We start from the raw sequence: 26,072 nt of genomic DNA on the forward strand, positions 1-26,072 counted from the left end.
GAGCTTTTTCCGTAAGTGCGGATTTGCCTAACTCGGGTCTTGTGTAACCCGGGGAGCATCTGTACAAGGTGCAAATATCTTTCATAAATGCCAACTCTAAAAAGAAAAATTTATCAGAGCTCTGAATATGACACATGAAAATGGACAGCTCACACTACATTAAGGAAGAACAATATGTAAGTGCTGTCATAGCTTCATAGATGTGTGTTCATTGTTTTTCTCTCTTCTCCTCCCTTCCCCAATCCATACATCACAACGGGTAGTTCTCAGCTGTTCCTTTTGCACCAGACATACGTTTTATCTAAAGAGACAGAAGACCGAGCTACCTGCTGCTTACTGTATGGCTTTCCTGTGTTCCTCTTTTTTTTTTCCCCCTAGTTCACTGGGGGCCTATTTAAATAAGCTGGCATGGAGCCAGAAGCTCATCATTTTAATGCAGTGTAAAATGGAATAAGCATAATTATATGCAAGCCATATGTGAAGGAGACAGCTCAGCTGTGAATTTTAGGAGGCTGAGAAAGAGTGAACAGTCAGGGATTAGATGAGATGAAAGCAGAACAGAGTGCAAGTGTCACCCCAATGAACGGTGTAATGAGTGTGTTGCTGACACTCCTCCTTTCACCTACTACTCCCTTTTGCTTTAACTTTAAACCAGAAAATGTTGTAGATTAGAAGGAAAATACTATATGCAAGCATTATTGCTAATGGGCTCTGTTAATGTCTCCATTTAAACTTCAGCTTTCTTAATTGACAGTGTAGATCAAAATAGCCAGTAACTTTTAATGCATTGTCTTAATTAAATATTTTACTATATTTGATTGAAGAATCATTGTTCTTGTTAGATAATTGCTCTTTTCGGAGCTTTGCTTAAAAATGAAGGGAGAATCCACTTATCTCTAATAGCATTACATGTAAATTATGAGTATGAAAAGCTATTTGTAATGGCCTTGCTGTTAAAATGAAAACAGAGGTACCTTATCTAGGAATTGCTTAAGCATGTTAAAAAAAAAAAAAAGTTTAAACAAGTACGCATGTAATGTAATCCTGAAAAATGCAATGAAGTAAATTGAAACCCTTAAGTGCTCACAGTTTCCAGCTCAAATATTTCATTTTGGGTTTGTCTCTTGTTGTTTTAATTATTACACCACAATGAATTTGCATGTTCAGCCTAAACTATGTAACAATTAGCATCCCAAGTTCTCATATCTAAAAGGTGTACTGCGTATTTAAACAAATTTCTTAATAATGTTGTATTTTGGGATTCCCGTTTGTTTTAATGATCTGAGCTGTTATGCTTTTAGCTATTTTTTTCTTCCATTATTTGTAAGTCCCTAAATAGGCCATTATATTTCCCTTCAGGCTAGAGATGAAGATGGACATGCTGAAAATTTTCCCCAGCAGCACTATGCTAAGGAAACTCCAAGGCTTGCCTTCAAGAATAACTGCGAACTACTTGTAAGAATAACATACTTACAACAAGTCTAGATTGTTACTTTAGCACAGTGAAAATAGTTTTTTGAAAGGCTTTTGTTCATGATTACATACGTTATGAAATATTACAGCTTTTTTTTCCTGTTTAGAGTTCTAATGCTAGTTCTGATATCATTGAACAATTTTAACATCTCAAATTGTTTGCAAATCTTTTATATCTGATTATAGAACTTGAATGGCCTTGTCTTACTATCTTGTCTTGTACAGTAGTTCATAAGGAGCCATGAAGGGAATGGCTAGTAAAGCATAAGGAAAAAAACAAAACAAAACCAACCCCTGCCCCCTCCACAGGCCTCACAAACTGTAAAAGACGCCTCCCCGCCCTCCTGCCCCAATCTTAGCTCTACATTGTTCTCAGACACTATTGTAATATTTTGTTCTGCTAGGAAACACAGCAGATCTGACACGCAGTACTCCCTTTAGAATTCAACTATTCCTCTATTTTTTAGTGAAATGTAGTCAGGCGCTTTCCCCCTCTTCTCTTTTGTGGGGAAGGAGTGAAAGCCAGCGAAGTACTGACAAGGAGCCTGGAATGTTTACAAGCCGTAAGAGAGATGATATCAGCTGTGAAAGGATCTGTGTTCCAAGGCAGGGTTAATTTGCTGTTCATTTTAGCATTTGCAACTAGGCAAGATTAAAAACAAGCAGGAATGCCTATTATATTTCTATTAAATGAATCTGTTGGGACCTAATATTCTTGATTAGCTTGTGAAAATGAGTGCTGCACAATGAATTTTTCTCTTTACCTAAAGTAAACAGAGAATGAATTGTCATTTATTTAAAAAGAGATTCACACATTGCCATTGAAAATGGAGCTTTTGATGAGTTTATAGACCTTTTCCCTACATTTCCTTTTCTTCCCAGCACCAGTAAGTAAATACCTCATTTGGCTAAGTGGAAGTATTTGGGGAAAATGAGAACACTCAGTTTTATTTTGAAGCAACTTACAGACTTTTTTCTAATTATAAGTATATTAAAAAAAAGGGGCGGTGGTGGGGGGAAATACTGGCTGCAACTCCTCTGCCTCAGCAAATCCCCTCTACAGAAGAAGTAGGACTGGAGAATGCTCTCAGTTCCAGATGTGCAACCCCCAAGTAAGTTAGTCAGTTACGCTCATGTAACTAAGTGCAAAAATTGGTCCCTGGGATCTCACTCTCATATCAGTGGTTTAAAAATAAAAGGCTGGATTCTGCAGTCCAGCTGAGCTGTGCTTGGCACAGGACAGGGGAAATGGGGAACAAAGGTGGCTTTCTATCACCTTTGTTTGCTTCCTAATCTTAGGATCAGCCTAGGATCCGTTTAGTATCCGGCATAAACTAAAGCAGTGAAAGCCACCCAAGGGGTCATTCCAATAACTGAACAGCCAAAACACAGAGACACACTGGCCATGCCCCTATTCCCTGGGAATGCCCCCTACAACAGGTACAGGACAGGGACTGTCTTAGAGCCACAGTGGTACCAATGTGTCACCCAAGGATACCCTTTACTAAGGAAATCTCTACTAGCTGGTTAAGATGTTTTCCAGCTGCTTTGTGCCACTTGTGTTACCCAGAAGGGCAAGACTCATCCATAATGGAACGCCACTTGAACTAAAAGGTGTTACATCAGGCATGAATCTGGGCCTCAAGAACTGATCTTGCTCCCACTGTAATCAATTGTAAAGTTCCTATTGATCAATTGGAGCAAGGTTAAGACCTTAGTGGCCAAAGAGTAGGAAAATTGAGCCAAATTTATAATTATTCCCCTAATATATATATTTACTAAATAAAAAGAGTTTCATTCTTTAATGACCACAACCAATTACAAGAGCGCTAGTTTCCTCAGGCCTGATACTGTGCATTCCCAGCATGTGCAAAACTCCTACTGAAGTCATCAGGAGTTTTGAGTGTATCAGGAATGCTGGATAGAGTGTGACACAATACACTAACGCTGTCTGATCCATGAAATAATTCAGTTATTAATCCAAATGTAACTTTGCTTTTCTTTTAAAGTAGATGAATGGAACAATTAATGCCCACTCCAAGCATTGTTTTAATGTACAGTTACATTTCCCCCATCAATCTGTGTTTAAAATATTGTACTATTACGTAAGTCTTGCCATACTCACCTAAAGCTCTGAGTCATCCAACCTAGTATTTTGTCCTCAGTGTGTTTTTTGGACAGGTTTCAATTCTTTTTTAAGGAAGTAATAAAAGTAATTTGTCATAGTTTTACTTTTCCGATGCTGTTGGAAAAAAAGAATTGGCAGAGATGCTGCCTGGAGTCAATCTGCACTGAAAGAAAGAGGACAAAAATTATGAATATGCACTTCTGCTATCATTAAGATATACTTAGACAGTACCTCTCTTTGAAAATATGTTGATACTAGCCTTTGGAGATGGTGGATACTATGACTTTTAGATAGGATGCTAAATGTTTTATAGTCAGGCAGTCATTTTATTTATATATTTCCATTGAGTCTATGTTGTGTTAAAATGCAGTTGAAAACAAATATATTGAAAGTTAAGGGAGGGTAGTGTCTCTGTCTGAAGTGCTTGTCAATATTTCTGTGTCATTGTGGGCAATTTTCTGCTGGATAAGAGGAAAAAAATAGAAAGAAAGTAGAAGGAAAAAACAAAAACAAAATGACAGGAAGATTGTTTCCCAATGGAAAAAGCGTAACCAGTCATTAACAGTGAGAGGCAGATGTTGGTTTCTTGCTTTTTGTAAAACAATGAAGAGTTAAGACTTCAAATGAAAGAGGAATTGAAACTTGTTTATTCATTTGAGAATCAAGAAATCCTTGGAGTTTTCTTAGTGCCATTTAGAGTAAGTTTTATAATAGCCTGTCAGATGGAATTGGAAGCTCAGGCTCAAAAGTGCTTTCTTAGCTTTAGGGTTCATCTGCCATTTTCCAGTATGGTTTGTTGCAGCACGTACAGTCCCTACTGTTTGGGAAATGCTTCTGCTCCGAGGGTGCTGCCAGGATGGATCTAGGGGATCAAGCACTGATGGGTTCTGTATGCTAGTGCGCTCCCACAAGAACGAGAGTACATGGTTAGAATGTTAATATCCTGGGTCACAGACACTCATTGAAAGACTTAACCCCTAAATACTTGGATAGATTTGGAAGTATAATAATAACCTATGCTATTGCAAATTCCATGGTTTCGTCTTTGCTTATTTCTTCATTGCTTAAGAGAGAAATATTTGGGCTAGTTAGATACAACTCAGCTATTTAAAAAAAACAAACCCAAAACAGCTAGACAGGAAGTAGAAGGAAGACTGCATTATCATTTAACAAAAATTAAAGCTGAGTGCATATGGCAGCTCTGTTTATTAAGAAAGTCGTGACAATTAAAGATTTGGTTGGCATAAAAATCCATCGTGCAGTTATAGGATTACTTCATGGTAGTGATTTCCCACTTTAAATCCAAAATATCCAATGTGCCATCACAGTTAATGCAGAACACACACAAAAAAATCCAGATATTAAACTCAATGAGGATACAGAATTTTCCTTGTGAACTTTAGTCATTTTGAAAATTAAATTTTCCTCAGGTTAGCAATACATGATAAAATCTTGGAATTACATAATGTAAATAGCTTTTAAAAGAATAAAGCCAGCATGGTGGCTTGGCTGGCAGCGCAATCCGCTGCCAAGGTTCCCTGCATCAGGACTTAAATTTCTCAGCAGCTGGGAGCTTTTATACAGGCACCTCTCTTTGTTTCCAGGAGGAAAGGGCAGAGTATAGTCCCCTGGAAGCTGATTGTCAAGTAGCAATGCAATTCAGCTAGTGCTGGGTGTTGAGAAAGAGATGGGATTAAAGAGTTAAAAATGATGTGCTAGAATGAAAGGACTGGTGAAAAGCCTACAGTTCTCCTCTAAGCAGCCCAAATTCCTGAATCATTGCCAAGAGAAAGTACAAGTCCTCCTAGGTCAGGGGTGGGCAGACTACAGCCCAGGGGCCACATACGGCCTTCCAGATATTTTAATCAGGCCTTTGAGCTCTCACCGAGAAGCAGTGTCGGAGGCTTTCCCCACTCTGGCGCTCCAGCCGTGGAGCTGGGTCAGGGTCTTGCCCCACTCTGCACGACTCCCGTAAGCAGCGGCATGTCCCCACTCTGGCTCCTAGGCACAGTGGCAGCCAAGGGGCTCTGCATCCTGCCCCTTGCCCGAGCACTACCCCCGCAACTCCCATTGGCCGGGAACTGCAGCCAATGGGAGCTGCAGGGGTGGTGCCTGCAGACAGGGCAGTGTGAAGAGCTGCCTGACTGCACCGCTGCATAGAAGCCAGAGGGGGGACATGCTGCTATTTCTGGGAGCCACTTGAGGTAAGTACTGGCCAGATCCTGGCCCCTGGGTCCCGTCTGGCACCCCTGCCCCAGCCCTGATGCCCCGTCCATCCTCCGAACCCCTCAGTCCCAGCCCGGAGACCCTCCTGCATCCTCAGCCCTTCAGCCCCAGCCCTACGCCAGAGCCCGCATCCCAAGCTGGAGCACTCCCACACTGCAACCCCCAATTTCATGAGCATACATGGCCCGCCATACAATTTCCATAACCAGATGTGTCTCTTGGGTCAAAAAGTTTGCCTACCCCTGTCCTAGGCTCATACCCAGGTTAGTCGGAGCAAGGGAGAGCCCCTCCCAGGATGCCCCTCCCACAAAAATAGAAAATAAAAAACAACAGTTTGTTCTTGTTCTCTCTTACTATCCACAATATTCAGTGTAGTTTTAGGATTAGTATGTTGCTTTCTAAGCAAATGATATTTTGGTGGGGTAAGGAAATGAACTGCTGGACTGCCTTCCCAGATCACTTTTTAGGGGGACAAAGTAAGCACCATGTGCACCTACGGAATTATATAAAAAATACACCACCAAGAATTGTAACTGGAATAGCACTATATTGCTGTGGTATGATAAATTCTGCCTCATGACTTTACTACACAATTAGTTAAAAGATAGGCTAGCTGGGCAAAAGTCCTTATTTAAATACAAAATAAACCATACCCTGCCATCAGTTGTTACACAAAACTCTGCACATGCAAATCAGTGATCACACATATATCATTAATCTTTAGCAAAAGGGGAAAGAGAAACTATAAAAAAAACACCCCACACATAAAAGTAGATTTAAGTATGAGACATGAAAATATTCACTCTAGAATGAAAGACAGGTAGGGTTATGACAAAGACTAACAAAAGCCAAAGTTATGACTGATGATCTGTCTTAATTTGTGGCATTGTGCATTGATATTTCAACTCTGATTTTATACAAGATCAGAAAATGTGGGATTCATGTGACACCTAGACATTGCAGCAGTAGTTAAAGATGAAGTCAAATTTAACTTTGGATGTCCTTCCATAGCTAGTTTATATCACATCCGTAATATTACACTCTTAAGAGATTTTGTATGTAACAGAGTTTTTGACCAAAACAAAGAGCAACAACATGTTTTTCTAAAAAACTCTTGAGGCTTCATTAGTACCAAAATTATTGACATTCACACTTACGTTTAACCTGACTGACAGTAACAGGTATTTGACTCATTGTCTATCTTATAAGAGATGTTCTTGGTGGCTTTTCGTTTTGCTTTGCTTTTTTAAGTTTATCAGAACAAATTCCCATGTTCTGCTGCCAAAAACCCCCCAAACCCAATCTGCCCCAATAGTCATTTCAGCATAAACAAAAGGCAAATTTTGTTAGTGCACTTATATATCTTGTATCCTACATTATATACAGTGCAACAATTATGGGGGGATATTTAGCTTGGGGAAGAGAGATTTTTGTCTCCTGCTTCTCTTTTTTTTCTTAGTTTGTGCCCATTTCTTTTTCCTTCTTTGTCTATTTTGCTCTCTTTTCTCACTTCTCTTTCCAACACTTTGGTTTTCCTTCTCACTTTTACAGCTAGCAGAGGGAGAGGTAGAGTAGCTTCCCATTCCTGCCCAGGAAGGAACAATTATACACAGTGCCTGCTATCAGGGAGCTTGAATAGAACTGTGTGATCTTAGTTAACTATACTTCTAGCAGCTTTTGTGGTTGAGATGTTCTATCATGCCACTAAAGCATAGTCTCATGTTGGGGTCTGCATGGATTTCCACTGCCCCAGTGGAAGCCACAGGAGTCCTTGTGCCTCAGGCAGACACAGTGCCTCCCAGAGCTCAGGGTTGATGCACCATCCTTGAAAAGACTGCAGCGGCTTCCCCACCCTCTCTGCACTGTTCCCTAGTCCCACTCTCTTCCTGTCCCCTGGGGAGTTGGGGAAGTACTATCCTAGCCAAGGGCAGCAGGACTGTTTGCTGACAGAGCACAGAGTCTTATTGTTACAGGCTCTTTCTCAGGTGCCCAGGGGTGGGAGGGGGGTGGGTGGGTTGGTACATCTGTGCAGGGATCAGGCACAATCTTGCCCAAAGCTTTTATAATTGCCAGAGTGCAGTGCTTTTCTAATTCTCCAATTTGCAGTTGTTTTTCCGCAGATATCAGTACATTTCTTCAAGTCCCCTGCTGTCCACTAATGGGTTAACACATCTTTCCTGAGAACTACTGATTCAATTCATATCTTTCAATAGCTGCAAAATAGCATAGTATATGCTGTGATTAGCTAGGGCAAAGAGACCCAATCCCAAAACCCACTGAAGTCAATGGAAAGCGTGTCCCATTGACTGTAGTAGGCTTTGGATCAGGCTATGCAGAGTTGTCAGCATGCATGTTATGGCTCTGTAACAAAAATCTCAGGGAAAAGTAATTACCACAGAGATGTGATGTTGCTGTTCTTAAAACCTCAGTAATCTTGGCCATGTGAATTTTAACCCTTTTTGTGATTAAAATAACAAAACGGCTTAGGTCATATTATAGACTAACTGCCTGCAACATTTCATTTTCAAACGCTAAATTGTTCTTGAGTCATAGGAGCATGTTTTAAAAAAACATCTCAAAACCCACAAAAAACTTGCATTCTGTTTCTTTTCAAGTCTGAAAAAATAGGCAAAATGATTTTAAATCACTTCTTAAAAAAAAGTATTGCTGCCAGGCTGAATTTGTGGGATATATTCTGTTCACATTGCACACACTTAATGACCCTTCAAGTCCACCAGAGTTAAGTGCATACATTTAGAAGAAGAGACTACACACTCCTTCTAGGTAAAGTTCCAACACAGAGTGAAATTGTAATGCTGACAGCCATAACCATATTAAATGGGTATAGATAGAAACACTAAGTGGCCAATCTGCTGGCCCCCTGACCAACAGTATACTTCTTAGACATGCAGGTAGACACAAAATATGATCATTAACTCAGCAGGTACAGTACAACAGAAAGCTAACCATGTTAATAGTATGGCCAAATAAAGAACAAGGACAACAAGATTAAGAACCCTAACCTGCCAATCATCATTAGATATGCTGTCATCAGGAAATTATATACTATATGTTTGTCTTTACACCTCTCTCAACTAGAACAGCTGATAATTTTAGAACAAAAATGTCCACTGTCACATGTGGCACTGGCCTCTATTATTATTATTATTATTATATTATTATTTTCTACTATATAGTGAAATGGAAGAATGGTCCTTTTGTTGTAGCACTAGTATGGACTTGGGAGGTTTGGAGTCACTTCCTGGGTCTACAGCAGATTTTCTGTGTGACCGTCAGCGAGTCACTAAATCCTTCAATGCCTCTATTTCCCAATCTGTAAAATGGGAATAATATTTACCTTCCTTATGTGTGGTAGCTATTAAAATTTGCTCTATTTTTTGCCTCGTCCACACCAAGTTTAGAACTCTAAGCTTCTGTTCTAAGCCCAATGAAATCAACGAGAGCCTTTTCATTAACTTTAAATGGGCGTTGGATCAGGCTGTGGGGTGTGACAGGAGGAGAGGAACTGTACCATAAAGAGTAGAGAAAGACAGATATATATATCTTTTCTTTGCTTTTTGTAACCAAAAACTGCTATAGTGAGCTTACAGAATTTAAACACTGTAGCAAAACCAAAAAAAAATGGTTTTTAGAACACTATTTAATTTGAAGAACACTGTAATACGCCTTAGAGACCATCAGTGAAAGTTATAGAAAATACAATCTGTTCTGAAGGGATAACAAATTTATTTAGAGAGTCAAATATAGTAACTTCAGTGGAAATGAGATCCAAAAGCCCATGTCTTTTTATGCTGTGGGTTAGAGAGTAGCTCTGATTTGCAGCATTAAAAGAATGAGAGATTTTCCCTCTGTATTCTGAGGTAAGCGCTCAGAATGTGATTATCGATGTGAGAACAATAATGAGGATAAGTGTCTTTGCTGAGAACTTTTTCCTGTAGCTCTTGATAGGGCTGCTGCTGATTAGTGATTTGACATTGCTTTAGAAGAGATTTCAGCCTCTGCAAAGCTTTTCAGAACAAGAGTATTCTCCCCATGCCCCATTTTTGCTTTTTGAGGAACTGGGCCATCTGTCAGTGAACTATGATAGCAGAGGGGATAGGATTGGAGAGTTTTTCCAGTTCTTCCCTTTTGGAGGGTAATATTGTTTTGTGACAAGTATCAGAGGGCTAGCCGTGTTAGTCTGGATCTGTAAAAGCAGCAGAGAATCCTGTGGCACCTTATAGACTAACAGACGTTTTGGAGCGTGAGCTTTCGTGGGTGAATACCCACTTCGTCAGACGCAGGTGATCTGCGTCTGACGAAGTGGGTATTCACCCACGAAAGCTCATGCTCCAAAATGTCTGTTAGTCTATAAGGTGCCGCAGGATTCTCTATTGTTTTGTGAGTTTCCGGTAACATATAATACAAAACAGATCCAAACAAGTAAGAAACAAAGGGATGCGACAGTTAGCGATATACATTCCAGCAAGAAGTAGACTGGTACTCTTAGCAGACTGACATAAGCCACACATTTAGTCCGGTGAGCCAAGTTAAGGAGCACAAAGTCAGCAGTGAAAGGAAAAAGGAGAAAGGTTGGAAAAAATCTGAACAGGAGGGACTAGAAGTATGAGAGGTGACTGTGGTAAACTTTAGAGGATGACAACTGCCACTGTAGGTGCTAGGGCACATAAAACCCACTCAGCTCTGGGCAATACATTGCCCCTCTTTTGCAACATCCTCTCCTGTAAATACTATAAGTGGCTCCTAGATCACCCCAGAATTCTTCCAGATTAGCATTTTGTGTAGACATGGATGCTATTTTAGGAGGTGCATGCTCTCTTGCTTGTGTTTGAGAGATGCTACTTTCTGAGCATAAGCTGTTCTGTGGATAGAAGGAATATTACCAAGTTTTTACCACTGAGCATCACTAAGTTTTTAAAAATCAAGAGAAAAGTTTATTTGAAAAATTCAAAAAAATTCAAAATCAATACAAGCCCTAATTCTATCACCTATCTCCTCAGCAGAAGCAGTAAAAAATCTTATTATAAATGAACAGCAACCATCTGTTTCTGAGTAACTTCTAAAATACTCAGCTAACTTCAAGATACATACATCAAGTCCTCACCCATATGCTTCATTGTGTTTGTCTAGTCCTATCTTCACTCTTTACCTTTTGGATCTTTTTACTAGAGTTATAACTAAAGTTGGTTGAAATTTAAAAAAAAAGCATTTTAATTGAAAAATAGCTTTTTAAAAATGTAAAATTTCAACAAAAGGATGACTTTTTTATTTTTTAAAATTAGTTTATTGAAAAGTTATCAGAAATTTTAGTGAAGTAGTTATCAAAATCTTGTGTTGAAAATCCTTTTCTTTGTTAGCAAAAATTGTGACCACCATTTCAATAATATTTTGATAAAAATAAAATAGGCAAATACATTCATATGAAAAAAGGAGTGTTTTGAACCCTTCAATTTTGAAATTGGACATTGTTTCATTAAGCTAATTTTTCATTTTTGAACCTGCCCTAGTCATAACCAAGGTTAGTGAAATTCAGCCTGTTTTAAATGGTAACTACTACATGTTAAAATTCTTATACGCTTTATTGTATCCAAAATAAAATGGTGAGATAATAGCCATCAATATTTTCATTATGAAGAGATTTGGGGTAATATTTTCAATAATATTTTCATGTTGTCTTAAGGCCTGGATTACTTTAGTAGTTACATTAAGCAGGTACGTAAGGTCTTGCAGAATCAGGCCCTAGATGATTTAGTATCCTAATTCCATTTTCAAGAGAGACCTAGGCACTTAAGGCCCGTGCCTTCAAAGATATTGAAGTACACAGGGGAGTTTAAGCCCTTAGGAATCTAAATGCATTGAAAGTAATTTGGATTTAGACTCCTAAGCACCCAAATTCTTCTAAAAACAGGAATTAAGCTCCTACGTCACTTAGACACTTTTGAAAATTTTACCCTGGCTCTCTCATGTAAAGGATATATACCAGTCAGAAAGCCCTGTAAAGACAAGTTTGAGATAACACCCTGTATACGGAAGTCCTATTGAATCCAGTAAGCATTTTTGTAAAAATGGACTTAGGCTATGGCCCATAATGATTATGAGGTTGACCCATGGATATCTACACTTTTTGTTGTTGAACTAGGTAGTAATTAAAAGAAAGCAGAAAAATATGGGTATCTTTAAATGCAACCAGAGGGATCTTTGGAAGCCTACAGGAAGAACAGCTAACCTGCAACCTAAGGCACTGTTGGTACTCTCTCAATGGTAGACTGAATTTCCAGGCATGAGATCCCAGTTTAGTAGATTAGTTGTACTAATAAATACCTGTATATTTTAAGAAGTACCAAAAAGTACCTGCAGGGAGTGTATATTTCACTGTTGACCCCTTTCCATACAGGAATTTCTTACTTTTTTCTTTTCAAATTGTGATATACTGAAATATTAGAAAGAAAAAAAAACTCCATAGACCTTTATTTTATTATACAAGTTAATGCCAATAATTACTTAAAATTTAATGAATTTCAGTTCTGACTTAATTGCTTTTGAGTAGTTCACTTAACTTATTAAAAAGAAGCAAGGACATATTCATTTAATGATCACCAGAAGCCTTGGCCTAGCATCTGCCTACATTCTCTTTTCAATTAATCAGTTATAGCTCAATGACGTGTAATTACACATTAAGAAAGTTATTGGATATCTCAGCATGCCTGTCCCCGGGGGCTCATGAATATACTAATATAACACACCTGTAATGACCTGTTCTCAGCTCTGCAAATTGCTCCCATTTCTCTCCCTCTCCCCCACCCTTTGCTAAATGAAGATGAGAGCAATTACCATTAACTTTTTGAGTCATATCTAGTCAATGAGAGAAAAAAAGGTCTCCACCAGCATTCATAATAAATCTGCCTTTTAATACAGAGCCTTGTAACAGCACTGTGTCTCAAACTGCTCTATTTATGACACTGAAAGGCAGTAAATATAGATCTGAATCACACAAAATGCTGGGGGAATCAGGCCAGTCTAAACTGAGCACACACTCTGCTTTGCCTTTCTCTCTCTCTCTTTTTTTTCCAGATGAGAGAAACAGGCAAGCAGGAAAACCTTGTCAAATCACATCCAGGCATAATTTGCTTGGCTTGGTTCAAATCAAACCAAACCCTGGAACTGATCCTTATGCAGTGGCTTTATGTCTTTGCATAGCAACTAAGCTGTGTCGCTGTTGTGAGGTTTTTTTTTAAATGCTAGAAAGAACAAAATTTACTATGTAATGGCACAATGGTTTTGGTTGTACCAGAGGACACATTCACTAATGCTTTCTTATTAATGCATAACAAATGGCACCAAGAAGAGGCTCTTAAGCCACATAATGAGGTCTGACAGATTTTAAATTGGTGATTCAGCCAACTAAGATGTCCAAAAATGCTCTGTGAAAGTGAGCTTTTGATGGCTACATGAGTCAAACACTAAGATATCTGTCAACATTTTTATAAATGTTGTCTTACACTGTCTGACTTTGATGTCTCAGTGTATCTCTCCTAGGGAAAAAGAATCCCTCTTTTCCCATATATAAACGATCAGTTCTACAACTATCTTGAAAAGTATAGCTAGATCATAAATGGATGTACATGCACATTAACATGGAACAGCATATATGATGCAGCATAAACAAGGCAGTCTTTCTTGGGAAATTGAGTCTCTTTCATTCATTGTAGTAATCCGAGTCCTTTCCATGCTGAATTCTCTACACCCCTTTGAGCCAACCTAGTGCGCGCACACACACAGACTTTTGAGTGAAATCTTCAACATACTGGCCATTCCCCCAGTTTTATGGGTCCTTTGGACCACATAATTGTCACTATGTTAGCTGTACCATAATGGTGACGTTCCTATGGGACTCAAAGGGTCAAATGCTGCCCTCAGTTATACCATCCATTCCAGTGGACTTCAGCAAGAATGCACATGAGTAAATGAGAGGAGAATTTGGCCCAAGTGGTTTAAAAACAGGAATGGGCCATGTTTAAATTTTTTCCATTCATACTGATGTAATCAGGATGGGAACGTGGTTATATCATACACACCTTGATGGTTCTGAGTCATTTAAAGTTTATTGTTTAATGCTAAGATATAAATAAGCAAATGAATAAAACAGATACCAGTAATCCCTAGTACCTGCCTCCCTCCCATTTATAAAACAGCTTGAAACCTTTTTATTCCAAAAATTAACTTGTTCCTCACTGGCAACTCCTTTGACATGTTTTACTTGGTAAATCTTTGCAGAAGGGGAGCAGTGTTGTTCAATGGATAGAGAGTAATACTGCGAGTCGAGTCCTGGGATGAAATCCTGGCCCCACTGAAGTCAGTGGAAGTTTTGCCATTGACTTCAATAGGGTCAGATTTAACCTGTGGTTTTATTCCCAGCTCTGCCACTCAATCACTGTATGACCTCAAACAAGTCACTTAAGTCTTGATTATGCAACATATTTTGGCATGTTCCTAACTTTAACCATGCATTGTAAACCCGTTGAAGAAAATGGGACTATTCACATGCTTACAGTTATGCATATGCATAAGTACCCTGCTGACTTGGGTTTTAAAGCTCTGTTCTTCAATTTCCCCATCTTTAAAATAGGGATAATATCTGATCACTTTGTAAAGTGCTTTGAGATCCTTGGAGAAAAATACTATATACAGTAAGCACTAAGGACGACTCATTTAATTTTTATTGTATTCTAAATTGTTTTTATGATGCTATACTGCAGCCTAAGTGTTTGAGGAGAGGTGCATGTATTATGAATTATTATGATGCATTTCAGTAGAAAACATATTCCTTGTTCCACTTTCATGAATTTAAAAATAACGTGACTGTCCAAGCAATGCTTAGTAACAAAAACAAGCAAAGCAGTTAATGTAAATCCCACACATAGACCAAGCTGTGCATGCGTGCTGTAATCTCAAATCTTGCTCAATGCACAGCTTTGTTTATGTTTAGGACCTAAATTAAATTCTGTGCTTGTTTTTTAAATCTCTGCCTGACAGATCAATTAAAGTGGAAAAAATGTTGCATTCGCTACTGTAATATACAACTTGAAAAGCAAGTTAAATATGGGTCCTAAGCAACCTGTCAGTGGGCTTTTAAGTTGTAATGTTTTTGAGTATATGAGGGGGAGTGGGGCTGGAAGGCATTTGATGCTGCTGAAAAAAATCATTTCTAGCTGTACTCTCTGCAAGAGGTTATAAGTCTTTTGCATGTCAGATTCCTAATTGAGCAATAAACACTTTATTGTATTATTACTTTTTATTATGAGGAATAAACATACTTTTTGTAGACAGCCAGGAAAATAACTGACCACTTGTGCCCAGTACCCATATAACCTCACTGTACATGCCACTCAAATTAATGTTTCTTTAGTCAAGGGGAAAAATAATCTTCATTTTTCAAGACATTTTTGTTTCACCATGAGGTTAACACACCCAATACATTTTCACTTTTCTAAGATCTGGGTCCAGGACTGCTAAGCAAACAAGCATTTGGTGCTTGCTCAATTACTGACCCTTGCTTGATCTTTTGGATTGAAATAACAGTTTTCTAATTTGTTAAAGACATTAAACAAAGGACCTTTTCATAGTGTAAAGAGGCCTTAATGCAGTGTACCAGAATGGTATAAAGGGACTTAATGTTAATGAGAATGTGCCCCTAATAGTTTTCTATGTAACACAGCAATTTATAGTTAGAGCACTGCACTGATGTATCTGATTACAGCTGGTCCAGCACTAAGATACATGGAGTGAGAGATGCTACAAACTAAATTCATAAAATGACAAACAGAATAGATACAGAGAAACATTAATTTTTTCCTATATTAGTTATGTTTCATTATATGCCAATAAATCTATGGAATTATATTTATATAAATCATGTTATACCAGCTATTTCAGGGGCTATATTTATTTTCTAATTTCAATGCACCAAGTGCATGTGAAAAAATCCATATTTACTTGTAGATGGAATTGCTCAGAGTTACATATGCAAACAGGTGACTTGCACATGCAGTTTTCTGATTTGTGTAAGTGCCATCGTGAGGTCCTCTGTGCATGACAGGTGCATGCACATTTCTGCAAGAACACTTTTTGTAAAGGGGTTTGAAACTGTGGCCAGTTTGATAGTGCTCATATCTTATTTCTTCCTCTCTCAGAGATTCCAGAAGCTGTGTTGGGCAAATGCTTTCCTCTCACAAGGGTTCTCTCATATCTGGTGCTATCAGGGTGTATGTTGTCACCTCTTTTGTTCAACATGCATGTGAGTCCATTAAGAGAGAGGAGACATGGCTGAAGTGTTTTGACAGTCCTGAAAGCCCATCTTTTATATTTCCATCTCCTCTTGCCCTCAAGGTAGGGCTGAGTGTCTTACCGCAAGGCTGGGATATGGAAGAAATCAAGCTGTCTGAGACAACCTGGATTAGACTGAAATGATTATGGTGGGTTAAGAGAAGCAACCGGAGGATCTGGCTGACGTTGAATTCTCCTACTTGTCTGAGGATGTTGAAACATCATTTCTGACCAGAGGTCTCATCTGGCGGTGGTGGAGGGGACGGTTATTTTGATTCCCAACTGCTTTTAAATTATCTAATACCGGCAGTGACCAAGTTGGCATCCTTCTGTCTGCACTTGACCAGGAGGCTGAGACCTTTCCTCTCAGATGCAAACCTTGGTACTATGGTTTGCACAGTGGGGAGGGATAGCTCAGTGGTTTGAGCATTGGCCTGCTAAACCTAGGGTTGTGAGATCAATCCTTGAGGGGGCCACTTAAGGGATCTGGGGCAAAAATTGAGCCTGCTAGTAAAAGCAGGGGGCTGGACTCAATGACCTTTCAAGGTCACTTCCAGTTCTAGGAGATAGGTATATCTCCATTTTTTTTTTCAGCTTTTGTCATCTCTCACCTGGGATAATGCAATACACTTCAATCCATTCTGAGGCTGAAGCTAGTGAAGACTGCAGCAGCTTGCTTACCTTAAGTGCAATGTCTCACTGTGAGCACATGGACACCAGGCTAGATCTACACTGCAGAAATTTACAAAAATATTCCCACGGGTGGCTTTCACCCATCATTGGTAGCCCTGTTGGGAGTTGAAGTGTAGACAAGGCCAGACTCATTCCCTTCCCACCCCCACTCCCATTTTAGTTAAACCTGCTGAAAGCAAATCTAATCAGCATAATGGAAAATACAGATCTGGCTGTGAAAGCTTTGTCTGTGCTAGGACTGGTACAGAGACAATGCTAGCACTGGTGGGAATGTTTGTATTAAGTTTTCCCAGTGTAACTTGATTGGCTAGTAATCTATGATCTGCATTGGCTACCTAATGGCATCTGGATGGAGTTAAGCTGATGATTGTGACCTACAAAATGTTAATGGTCTTGGAACTTGCTGGACAGACTACTGCTCACTCCATGTCATGCTGCCACAGCTGGGATCAGTGGATGCACTTGAGATGGAGCTTGTGTGGTATACAGGGCCTCAACCCTGCACTGAGATCCATGTGGGGAAACCTGTGCTTATGCACAAGTCAGTGGAGTTCTCAGGGTAAGATGGGATGTAAGAGGGCAGATCCAAAACAGTCTGAACTTGCTGATGTTCAGGGAGTGCTGGACAGCTCAGACTTACGAAAAGGCATTTGGGGAGAGCCTAGATGTGGGGTTTCCTTCGGGGACTTGAGGGCTGAGGAGTTTGGGACTGGCAGTATGTGTTCCCTGACTGGCTGCTGTTTGCTGAGTGGGATTTGCTGCTTATTATGGTTAGACACAATTTTTAATGGCAGGTCAACTAAAGCTTGGGATAGACATGTTTTTTCTGAGAACAATCAAATCTGTGTACGGCTGTACTTCTATATATAATAGAAGTGAGAAATGTCAAAGACCCAGGAGCTCCTCCTGCACCTCCCTGCCAAAACCTGAGTTCTAAAGCATGCCAGCAATACATTGTGAAACATTGCTTATTTTCTCCACATGAAGAGCAGCAGCGTTTGACCTAGTCCAAAGGAAACTGCTTCACAGTCTCGCTTCTGCCTGCTACCTTATAGCCCACTTCATTCTTTAATGAAAATACGGAAGCATTTCGTAGCTGTGCCCAGTCCCACCTCAACTGTAATCACAAAGGAGAGAAACACACACATATACCTCTGATACCGACAGCGAAGTAATTTCAGGCTTTTGTGTTATTGTATAAGCCTTGCGTGTTTAGCATCTTCCTGAATGTGATTCACCCAGGGAGAAGGGAGGAGGGAACTGCAAAAGCTGTATAGAGGAAGGGGGGGGAAAACTTCCTGCAGATGTGGAATCTGAAAGAATCCAGAGACAATGTGTCTATTTTTAGCAAGAGTAAAAGTGCAAACAGTGATAGATGCCATGGGGCTGCTGTCACTAAAATTTGGCTATAAGCAACATATTCATATTTAAACACATCAGCTTTTCAAATTGTAACGAACAAACTCTTTCTGTTTGTTTGGTTATTTGCAGTGTGGAAGCTATCAGCTTCATTACTCATCCCTTCCGATTGGCGGTGACACTGAAGCAGGATGATGGATTTCCCTTCTATTTAGTTTACCTATAATGCCACAAAATGTTTTCATCTTATTCTATGTGGTAGGCTGTTACTGCACAATGGAAATAGGAGAGGTATTCTGCTCAGGTAAAAATAACAACTAGTACGCAACATTACTTCCCCAGTGGGGAACAAGTGGCACAGCTAAATGCATACACACTGAAATATAACACTCAAATACTCATAAATAAAAATATATTAAATGGCAAAGTAAAGAGAGTATCAAGCAAGCTATTGCATTTAGTGTGAACCAGTACATGTAAAAAGATAAAATTCCTGCAATTTGGGCTGCTGATTACAAATCAAAATCATCCCTGGTGTAACTCCACAGACTTCACTGGAGATACACCAAGGATTAATTTGGCCAGTTATTATATCTAGTGTCTCTCATATATATATCTTGAAAAGGTCAGCAGCAGTGCATTGGCACACGGGGTCTTTTAAAGCTGTAGACTGGAAGCCCTGCTTCTAGCATCATTAGAAAATAATTGCTTGTGAATGTCTAGGGGGTCGAATCTGAACGCTGGGGCTCTGAAAAAGAGGGCAGGAAAGTTTTAGACATTACTGAAATAGCTGCTACTAAAGTTATTTGATACCACAAGCGACAAATGGGTCTGAATAAAGATGGGAGACAACCCTGAGGGACATGATTGCTGCATATCACCTGGATTTGGTTCATTTCCTCTCCTTTGCCTGTTTTTTTTCTTTGTTCTCTTTTTATTTTCTTGACTGTACACAAGACAGTCTCCTGAATCCAAAATTCACATAGAAACTGAAATTTATTGATCTGAAATACCAGTGATCTGTAGGTGGTGAGGATGTTCTCTGTGACATCTCAATCAATCAGCATTTATAGTTTTGTGAGTTTGATATTCCATTTTTCATTATTTTTGTTCTTTGTCATTTTGGGTTCTTTTCCTCCCCACTACTTTACTCCCTACATCTCTCCTCTAGTTCTGTATTTGTCTTCCCTCAACCCTCCCAATTATCTCCCTTCCTTTCTTTCAGTTTAACTCCTCCTCCTCCTCCTCTCTCCCAGCTCCATGTGTAGATGCCATTACATATGCTCTGAGCCTTCCAGCCTTCCAGCCCTTTCTCTCTTTGTTTTTAAGCTTCCTTGACTCTTCTGCTCCTTCACTTGTTAGCTATTTATTAATTATCATTCATAATTATTCATTATTATTATTAACTATTGCTTTAGCTAGGTGTTACAAAAGCTCTGGGTAAAATGTATAATTCCTGCTGAAGATGGTCTTGATCCATTTTAAGAAGCAGGCTTCTGTGCCACCATGTACAAGTCATTCCACGCATATAGCCAAAATGATAGGCCTTGTATGGCCTGGGACTCTGAACCTATAACCCAACTTTCTAATGAAGAGGAAGGATGGGCTTGTGGGTTGAGGCACTAGATTGGGATTAATGAGTCTGAGTTCAAGTCCAAGTCTTACTGCAGACATCCTGTGAGACCCAGGCAGGTCACTTAATCTTCCTGTGCCTCAGTTCTCCATCTGCAAGATGGAGATAATAGTACCATCTCTACCTCAAATGAGTATTGCGATAATAAATTCCTCATGCCTTGATTTTCTCTGGCCTTGCCCCTTTTGTAGTGATTTACATGGTTGCAAGTACGTATATCAAATGATACCAAACCAGAGTGGCAGTCTTTTGGCACAGGGCTTTTGCACCAATTGGCTGAGCACATGATGCTAACTCTTCTTGTGTCCACTTTGCTGTGTAACATTAAGTTGGTTGTACAAGATGCAGTGCAGCAGAGAATCAGATTTATTGAAGTGTGTGTGGTGCTCTGATACTGTTACAGGAGTGGTCTACATAAATAGTTATGAGATAAGGTGCCAGCAGATGGCACTCCAGAATATATAGCATAGTTCCCAAGTTTTATAGGGTCAGTAAAACTTGTGCACTGCAAATGGCTTCTTCTAGCTGCTCATTATTACGTGCAGCCCTTAACAGACAATGGTTTTGGGGCCTTGGAAGTACTTAGATAGGTAATGAGGCAGTCCAATTACTCCAGCTGGAAATTTATCTCTATTTTTCTCTCCTTCCCTCTCCCTCTTTTGGAACAGTAACAAAGAAATAAAAGAAAGAGGTAAAATTGACCTTTAAGGCTCTTACTGTTGCTAAATAATGCTAATAGCTCTTTGCTGTTCTGAGATACATACTTCAGAGTGCTAATGTCATTTAATTATTGTAATGCTTCAGATGAAGGTGCCCATGCACCAAATTTAAGTTAGATTTAATTATTATATTCTAAATGTCAGTTAAGTACAAAAACATATTTACCATAGTTTACCATCCTATTTACTGAGTTTTATCTAGTGTACTTCAAATGGAGCATTCCCTGAGTCAGAAGTGCAGATCAGTCCTTCATAAATAAATGCTTCAGAAATCTAGAATGTCACTAGCAAACAGCAACTGACATGACATTTATTTTCAAAATACATTTGGGAATTTTGGTGAGAAATACAAGGAAAATATCAGTTGTGATAGGGAATAAACTGAACTGTACAGTATTGCACAAAACTATCAAGTTTCTTAAAGTGGTTTTCTAGTGCCCAAAGTAGGCATTCAAATAGACAACACTCTTCTAAACTTAACTACCAGTAAGTCTTTGACTGCCCTTTTCTATATTTGTATACATTATACATGTATGTATCTACAAATGTTTAATTTATACAATAAATATCTATTTGTTAGTGGGGAAACATACAAATGAAAATAAAACCTATGTCAAGAAAATTTCAGCAAGGTTAAATAGGCGAACTGAACTGTGGAGGTCTGAATGTTTGGGTAACAGTAGCTAAAGGGCACACCTCTCTTCCTATCACAGAATTGTTGTTTTGCTTAGGTTTAGGTAGGAATCCCCTAGTTTTTTGGTTTTTTCCCCCCAAATTCTAGTCGGTCAGTTCTGCATTCAAGTCTGAGAAATACAGTATCAGGAGAATATCCTATCAGATCGTGCAGCTTGAGAACATCTAGAATGTTCTTCTACTTTCCCAAACTGTAAACAGTCCATCACAGAATGCTGTATACTACTTTAGCATCATGTGATAAGCTCTTTATCCCAAGGTATTTCAAGATTAATTTCTAGGACATTTGCTTAATTTGCATAAGCCATCCAGCACACAGAAGATGTCTCCACAATAAAGCAATATGCCCAAATCTGGATTTATGTGAAAATGTGAAGGGGTAGGGGGAGAACATACTGAGGAAGCTGTCAGTGGATGTAGCCGCCATAAGGATACCCTGATAGAAAATCACAGGATCCTGTCTCCCTTTCTCTACTGTGTATATAGCTTCCATATAATTTTCCACTTTGAATCATACAACTCTTTTTATTAAGATGGGTTTTCATCCTTAAAATGTGAATACTTTGCACTGTTAGCTTTGTCCAAAAAGGAAATAAAATCCTAAAACTGAATCTGAGTAGAAGGCTGTACTTTTGGCTGTCTCTGCAAGGAGCCTAATACATACACCATTCTGATTATTACCTTGACTCCAGAAACAGTAGGGCCTATAATTCTTGAAACAGCTGACATCTAAAGTGTTAGTTCTTTCTGTGCTTTGAATTAGTCAGTCCTTGATCTCTATGCCTGGCATAGAATCCCGTATTCCAATGAAATCTGACCGCATGCTCTCTCCTTGTACAGCAATGTTTGCATTCTAGTGTTTGGAGATGTTTAGTTTCTGTTCTCAGGACTCTGAATTAGAGCTGTATGGGTCAATGGAGAAAATGGGAAAGTTGTCATTGTTAGAGCTGAAGTTTATCCTCTGATTTGTGTGTTGTTTCTTTTAGTAATAATAATAGGAAAATTATAAGAAGTTTTAATTGCTGCTCTATCCTGAAATGTGACTCTAAAATTGACATCTTGATTCCTTACTGACCATTTTTCCATGGTTTCCAACACAAACTTACTTTATCTCAGATCAAACATGTTTTTCTTCCCCTAACTGCAAAGTCAGCCAGTGATCTGAAAGTCAAGCTGGTTTCTCCCCAACCCTCCCCTAATATGTCATCACCAGTACTAAGGCTTCCACAGGCCAAATTAAGTTCTCAGTTTATACCTATGCAACCCATTAGACTTCAATAGACTTGCATAGATGTAACTGAGAGCTTGGTTTGAAGACAATGGTGCTGTATGGGTGCAACTGAGACTACAGTTCAGCCAGCGGAATTTCTAGTAGTAGTAATGGGATGTGAGAAGGAAAGAACTCAGGTTGACTCTCATACTGAATTGGCAAGGCTGCCAACTAGAAGAGTGTGCCTGTATGTGCACGTGTATCTTTTTATATGGTAAATAGAGCTAATTTGAGCTGGAAATCACATGTACAATAAATATGTAACCTTAATGCCATTCTTACACAATCACTTTTCAAATCAGAATAGCACTTTAAGGGGACTGTTTTAGCATTTTATAGTTTAGGAAGTTTTATGAATAAGAAATTGAAGTTGCATGTTTTGCTTTTAAACATGTGGAATTCAACAGGAATTTAGATGAACCTGGAAGTACAGGTAAATAAATAATGTACCTATACGAGAAGAACTACTCTAAGTAGAAATACTGTAGAACCTCAGAGGTATGAACACCAGAGTTACGAGAAAAAGAAACCAACACAGTCCAGTACTGTGTTAAATGTAAACTAGTAAAAAAAAATTAAGGGAAAGCAGCATTTTTCTTCTGCATAATAAAGATTCAAAGCTGTATTAAGTCAATGTTCAGTTGTAAACTTTTGAAAGAGCAGCCATCACGTTTTGATCTGAGTTACCAACATTTCTGAGTTACGAAAAACCTCCATTCCCGACTGTTTATAACTGTGAGGTTTTACTGTATTTCTGTGCCATTCAGATTGGCTGGCTCACTGTCTTTCAAAATGTAATTAACTGAATCAGGAAACAACAAGCTGAGTGGAAGTAGTAACATTAGACTGAAAATAATGCGAAGAATGAGATCTGTCCCTGGGGTTTTTCATTTACTTTCATTTTTATCATTATTTGCAGTTCTAAGATTTTAGAAGCTCAATTTTTCTTTTGGGATTTACAGCTTATTTTATTGTTTTGCTTAATGACTCTTGATTAATATGATAGAAAACTACTTACATGTATGTGATTTACATCATCTAGCTGAACTATAATTTGAGTGATTCAATATAATCAAGCTTCTGTTAGTGTATATGACAAAAAAAATCTTACTGCCATCAGACAGGAAAAGCTCCCTCTCTCAACTTAATTCAAGTTTGTTATGTGTATAGCTCCATGAAGTTCAATAGATGTAAATACAGATTAATTATTTAAAAAGTAATAGGGAGAAATGAGCTTCCAAACATGTAGCATTTAATTATTTAAAACCTATAATGGAATTTCAACCCTAAGATCTCTCGTGGTGCTTGGACAAATGCCTGAGGTTAACTTGCATGCCCTCCCACCTCCTAACCATCTCCCATGTAGATGTGAATACAGTCAATACTCTCAATCAAGTTCCCCAGTAAACATGCTTTTCTTAAATGACTTTTCCTTTTCCTAATTAGTTATTAGATTGCATCCTCTAATTACTGATTTAATGAGTTATATGTTATGTAACAACGTGTCTGTATGTGTGTCTGTGTGTACACACGCATTGTGGTCCAAATCCTGCAGTCTATACTCAGGTGAAACTTGTGCTGACTGTTCAGTCACACAGATGAAAGGAGGGACAATAATAATATGTTGTACTATTTATATGGTGGTTTGAGGCAGCAACTAAACTTGAGGCCTCACTGTGCTGGCCCTGTACATACACATAGTAAAAGCCAGTCCCTGCTTCAAAGAGCTTGCAACCTAAATAGCTGAGAAAGACAAAGGAATTATTATTCACATTTGACAGATGGGAAACTGAGGGAGAGAGTAAGATTGAGTAATTTGCCCAACGTCACACAGGAATTCTGTTGTAGAGTGGGGAATTTAACCTAGATCTACTGAATCCCACGTCCATGCTTTCACTACAGAATCATCCTTTCTTGTCTTTCTGTGAATTCCTGAATGATCACTTGACCCTGATTTGACTTCTTCAGTCAGTAAAATATTTTGTCGCTCTTTAGTTGCATGGGACAAATATCTGATTAGAAGTCTTTGTATATAATAACTATTGGTCTTTGATTCACTGACCAGATACTCCACTAGTTTAAATCAGCATAGCTCCATTAAAGTTCTACCCTGTGGAAAACACAGTTACAAAATAAAACATCAGTCCTGCAGTCAGAACTTTGCAGGCAAACTGTTGCATCTCTGTGGAGCTTTACTGACTTCAAGGGAACTCCACAAGGGTCAGCCTGAGTGGATCCAGTTGCAGGATCAGGGCTTAAATGTGTTGTTTTGTTCCTTACTGAAGTGAAGCTTCCACAGTTACTACCGGTACTTCAGTGCTTATATTTTATGAGGAAGTTATCAACGTGAACCTGTAAGGACAACAATGTTTTGCCATAATGTATTGACATGGTAAAATCTATGACATTACTGTGCAGGTAATCCACACCGACAAGAAATGTGTGCTGTGTATAGTAACATAATGCAACACCAAGAGTTTTTTTGTGGCTGTGTTCTTTGCCAAACTGCATGTCTGCCTGCCTTGTAGTATAATATGCCCTGCTTGGTCAGAAATGGATACTTTCAGCCAAATTATGCTCTTAGTTACATTAGTGTAAATCTGGAGTAACTCTGTTGATCTCAGTAGTCATTCCTGATTTACCCTGTTATAAACCAGAGTAGATCTTGGCCCTTTATGTGATATTATGTACATAGCAGTATGTCTGATACAACCCAGTTAATATAACTTTCTTAAAGCAGTGGGATAAATAAATAACAATTTTCTGAAAAAGGAATACTTCTCTGTATTTTAGTTTGAATAGAAAGGCCTAGCGAGATTTTGAGTCATAAGTTCCCTGTCCACACCTGCATGGGAAATGGGTGGGTAAATTACCAAAGAGAAATATTTCTCCATTACCTAAAATTAAGTGAGAACTGAGGACTTAATTACAAAGACAGCAAATGTTTGAGCTCAGAGGAAGGTTTGCTATTGGCACTGGGTGGGGCAGGGCATTAATAGACTAATCTGCCACTCTGTAGTCTGCCAGTTAGGTCACAAATAAATCTAGCCCCTGTTGACATTTGTCACCATGACACACACCACATGGCACAATGTTTATTCTGCTCAGAGGAAGCCCAGATTACTAAGAGGGGTATTGCCAAAAATAATAGAGATTCATTAGCAAAGGTTTGTAAGAAAGCACAAACACTTACCTACAATATGGTTGGCTCTACTGTGCTCTTAGTCCTTCACCTTCATAATCTCTCATTTCATACATTGAATACATTTATTGAAACCGGGAATTTTTTTAGTGATCAGTTTAGTTAGGAACTATACCAGTCATGCTAGAAAACGTTGGAAATCTCACCTACCGCAGAGAACTTCACTGAGGTTTGGTTTCTTTTTTTTTTCCTTGTTCTCTTCTACTTCCATTCTAATTTGAGAGTATGCAGGTTGAGCAGAAGATGTATATTCTGCCCTGGTATTTACCTTCTTCCCCCTCCCTGTGTCTATGGCCAGAGCAGTTCTGGCCATCCCTGGGGCTCTCCCACCC

General features: G+C 38.9%; 1 protein-coding gene across 2 annotated transcripts in view; it reads left to right on the forward strand.

Moving 5' to 3' along the window:
• The window catches only part of SOBP (sine oculis binding protein homolog), a 143,586-nt gene that overhangs the window by 78,385 nt on the left and 39,129 nt on the right, over positions 1-26,072 (forward strand). Inside the window, exon 5 of one of the 2 annotated variants that reach the window (XM_075063872.1) lies at positions 1,360-1,455. The exons of the other annotated variant lie outside the window; for it this stretch is intronic. Within the exon in view, the coding sequence (XP_074919973.1) occupies positions 1,360-1,455 (96 nt within the window). The remainder of the gene's footprint in view (positions 1-1,359; positions 1,456-26,072) is intronic. 2 annotated transcript variants of the gene reach the window in all.

The sequence above is a fragment of the Chelonoidis abingdonii genome, chromosome 3 (genome assembly GCF_003597395.2).
Source record: "Chelonoidis abingdonii isolate Lonesome George chromosome 3, CheloAbing_2.0, whole genome shotgun sequence".
Taxonomy (NCBI): Eukaryota; Metazoa; Chordata; order Testudines; family Testudinidae; genus Chelonoidis; species Chelonoidis abingdonii.